At 36.4% G+C, this 3,349-nt stretch overlaps 1 protein-coding gene across 1 annotated transcript; it reads right to left on the bottom strand.

Annotated features, from left to right (window-relative positions):
- Positions 1-209: 209 nt before the first annotated feature.
- Positions 210-2,812, bottom strand: LOC121138383 (pyruvate dehydrogenase (acetyl-transferring) kinase isozyme 3, mitochondrial-like; the record flags this gene model as incomplete). The annotated part of the gene is made up of 3 exons (XM_040741095.1): positions 2,533-2,812; positions 1,023-1,112; positions 210-346 (listed from the first exon to the last, which is right to left on the bottom strand). Coding segments are annotated over exons 1-3 (357 nt in total), but the record flags the coding sequence as incomplete, so codon positions are not given.
- Between the last annotated feature and the right edge of the window lie 537 nt (positions 2,813-3,349).

The raw sequence follows: 3,349 nt of genomic DNA, 5'->3' as shown, positions 1-3,349 counted from the left end.
AGAATCTGGGTCCTCTGCAAAAAAACCGAGTGCTCTTAACAGCTGAGCCATCTTTTCAGCTCACATTTTTAATAATAAAATTTATTTAACAATTTTAAGTGTCTAAAATTTACCAAGCAGAGAAAGAATATTTATAGATCATCTATCTCAGGTACTCCAAGGTTCTATACACATTATCAAACAAGTAAAAAAGCATTCCCTGGCCTTACATCAATACAAAAGACACAAGTGAAATAACATGAATAAATATCTTCTGACCAAACAGCTACCTCAGCAGCCGCAGGAAAACATAGCGCACAGGCAGTCCTTAACAGTGGCTGCTGAAAAGCACCTCCTTGATGGAAACCTGGAAGAGGTATAGACATGTAAACTTATCAGCTGAGTGTGAAGGGAGATGAGGAGCAGAGTAGGAAATGCAATCTGGGAAGGAACAGGTTGGGAATATGAATCTGCACAAAGTAACAACTTAAGTACTGGAACCTGGTGGGTTACAGCCAGTTGAGTTTTCTTGATACAGCATTTATTTTAAATGAATGATGTGGATGGAACCTGTTGTTCAAACTCCAAGTCCTCAGTTAACCAGTATCTGGCCTGTTCTACCCTGGGACTATTGGCATAGTGTCCATCTAGCTAAGCCCACTTGCTGTACAGCTTCTAACACCAGGAGTATACAACAGAAAGACATGCAGATTTGGCAAATGTGAACTCAGTCCCATTTTATAAAAAAGGAAATGATTAAAAAATGATGGCAAGTCAAAATTTAGAACATCCTGAAATGTTCACTGTTTAAGAAAGAACCAAAACTACAATCCTGACCAATGAATACAAATTGGTATCTAAGCATTAGAAGTTAGTCATCCTTTCCTGATCTAGACATATTTCATATTTGGACTAAGTGGTTTAGACCTAACACGGCCTGATGAGCCACCGACTACAGCAACATAATTCTACAGTTGAGCTGCCTCAAACAAACCACAATGTTATTTCTGCCATGCTCAGTGACACTGGGTTGGTATCCTTACCTTTCACCACATCAGCTACATTGCAGGTGGGATCGATACTCCCTATGTGCTCAGGATGAGCAGGATTAGTGTCACCACCAAACAGAAGTGCTAAATGAACACAGAAAGACAAGGAAGGAGATTGAAACACAGCAAGCTGCGATGGTTGAGCACAGAAATAGATTTCTAATTGTCAAAAGGATCTTTTGTTTTAAGAATCATTTCAGCATCCACAATGATTTAAAGTAATGAAATGCAGTTATGGGTGAGCAAATACAATAGCCAAAAGCGGGAAGGATATACTTTAGGTCCCATCAGTTGCAGTCAGCAGATCCTAAAGCAGTGACACCTCAGGTGCCCAATCTTTGCTCCCTCAGTGGATGGAAACTGGATCAGACATTTCCATGCTTGGCAGGTTATCTCCCTGCTCAAGACTACAGCAGTCATTTATTTCAATCACTGAATATTCACATGCAGTTTGGGCCATTTGTGAAGAACCTTCACAGGCAACACTGCAAATGCCCCCATCATGGAGGTTCTTTTCCAATTCTGTGTATACAAACAATGTTTGTTCAAATATTTGCAAAAAAGTACTCCATTTTACTGCACACAATACTTGCAAACTTTTATTCCTAAATAAAAACCTACAGAATCTAAAAAGAAAAAGGAAACTCAAGCCAAATTTTTATTAGTACACTTTATATTAAATCAACACTTGGAAAGTTGCCACAATCTCAGCAGATTAGCTTTTTGGTATTTAGGTTCCCCCCTTTTTTCTATAAATTTGTTCTCTAAAAATTAAATGAATACATACTTAAAAGTTCTATAACATTTGTTTATCTAAATAAATCAAATGATTTTTAAAAAATGAACCAAAAAGTGAGTAAAACAAACAAAACATGCTTTGTCCTTTCTCTGCTTTAGCAAGGATGACTCTAAATATATGGATCCTTTTTCTTAGAATTAAAAAAATCAACCAAGGTGTCAACACTAGAAATCAGTCAAGAAGTTCTTTATGTTGAAAATAATTTTAGATTTTTTTCCTCATCTATCACCATGAGGAACAGACTATATTCTCAATGTGGCATCGTGGACTGATAATCTTGCTTCCTCAAATTTTCCTATTACTGTGGAATAAAGGGAATTGCTTATATATCCAATATGCCAATTCATCATTCCCAGTTTTGATGTTCTTAAAACTAAAAAAGAAAATGCTCCCAGGTATATTAAATCATTGAAAAATTGATGTGGCTGCCATTAAAACCAGCTCCTTATCTCCAAAGAAATAAGCAGCAGAGCCCTTGAAAGCCAGGCAGTGGTTCTGCCTCTATTGTCTTCCAGAGACAGCTTTGAATCAAGAATATTGATTAACAGATTTTTATAATAGGAAGGGTTCACTTAAGAAAAATTGAGCTAGAAATGAAATTTCTACAACCAGAAGTCTAAATTAAAAGTGCAGCAAGGGGAAAACTTTTCAGAAAAATCAATATGGTTAGCTTTTTAAAACAGGACCCAGCATAACCCAACTTACTGTGTTGGTTAATAAGCATGCGGAAAGAAATGCGGTTGGTATAAAAATGATCCAGGAAATATTGAATGTTACTGCTAACAAATGGATCAAACCCAAACTTTTCCTTGTATTCAATCATGCCTTGGGCCATTGTAGGAACAACATCATTGTGTCTGTTTCTGATATTAATCAGAACATGGAGAAAGCTGTGTAGGAAGGAAACAAAATGCAGTAAGTCTATTTCATAGGCGGAAACACACTTCCCACCTCTGTCTACTTATCTACTGACACTCTTTATAAATATAAACATTACTTTTACTAGGTAGCAAAAGGAAGTAGTCATAAACATTAAAACCTAACCCAAGCTTTGGTTTGAAACTTACTACCAAAAATTCTTTCAGAGATACACAAAATAGTAAAAAGTTCTAGTAAAGTCAAAGCCAGGCGGTGGTAGCACATGCTTTTAAGCCCAGCAGAGGCACGTGGATCTCTGTGAGTTCCAGCCTGGTCTACAGAGCTAGTTCCAGGGCAGCCAGGACTATTACACAGAGAAACCCTATATTAAAAATGAAAGTTCAAATAAATTTTTAGAAATGCACTTACATTTTGGAGTTCTATAACTTTTTTTGACCAAAGAATTACAGAACATATCAATGTTTCTCCTGAAGACCCGAGGACAGTCCTGACAGAGTCTCTAAAGACTTACAAATGGGGTCCTAAAGCAAGAGCTTCTTCTCTGAATACTGAATGCCAAAGTTTTTATAAGCAAAAATTTGAAATAGTCTACTTCCAGCAGTAAAACATGATGAAATATATATATATATATATATATATATAT

The sequence above is a fragment of the Mesocricetus auratus genome, unplaced genomic scaffold (assembly GCF_017639785.1).
Source record: "Mesocricetus auratus isolate SY011 unplaced genomic scaffold, BCM_Maur_2.0 contig_6702_pilon_obj, whole genome shotgun sequence".
Taxonomy (NCBI): domain Eukaryota; kingdom Metazoa; phylum Chordata; class Mammalia; order Rodentia; family Cricetidae; genus Mesocricetus; species Mesocricetus auratus.
This window is presented reverse-complemented; position numbering and strand designations above follow the sequence as displayed.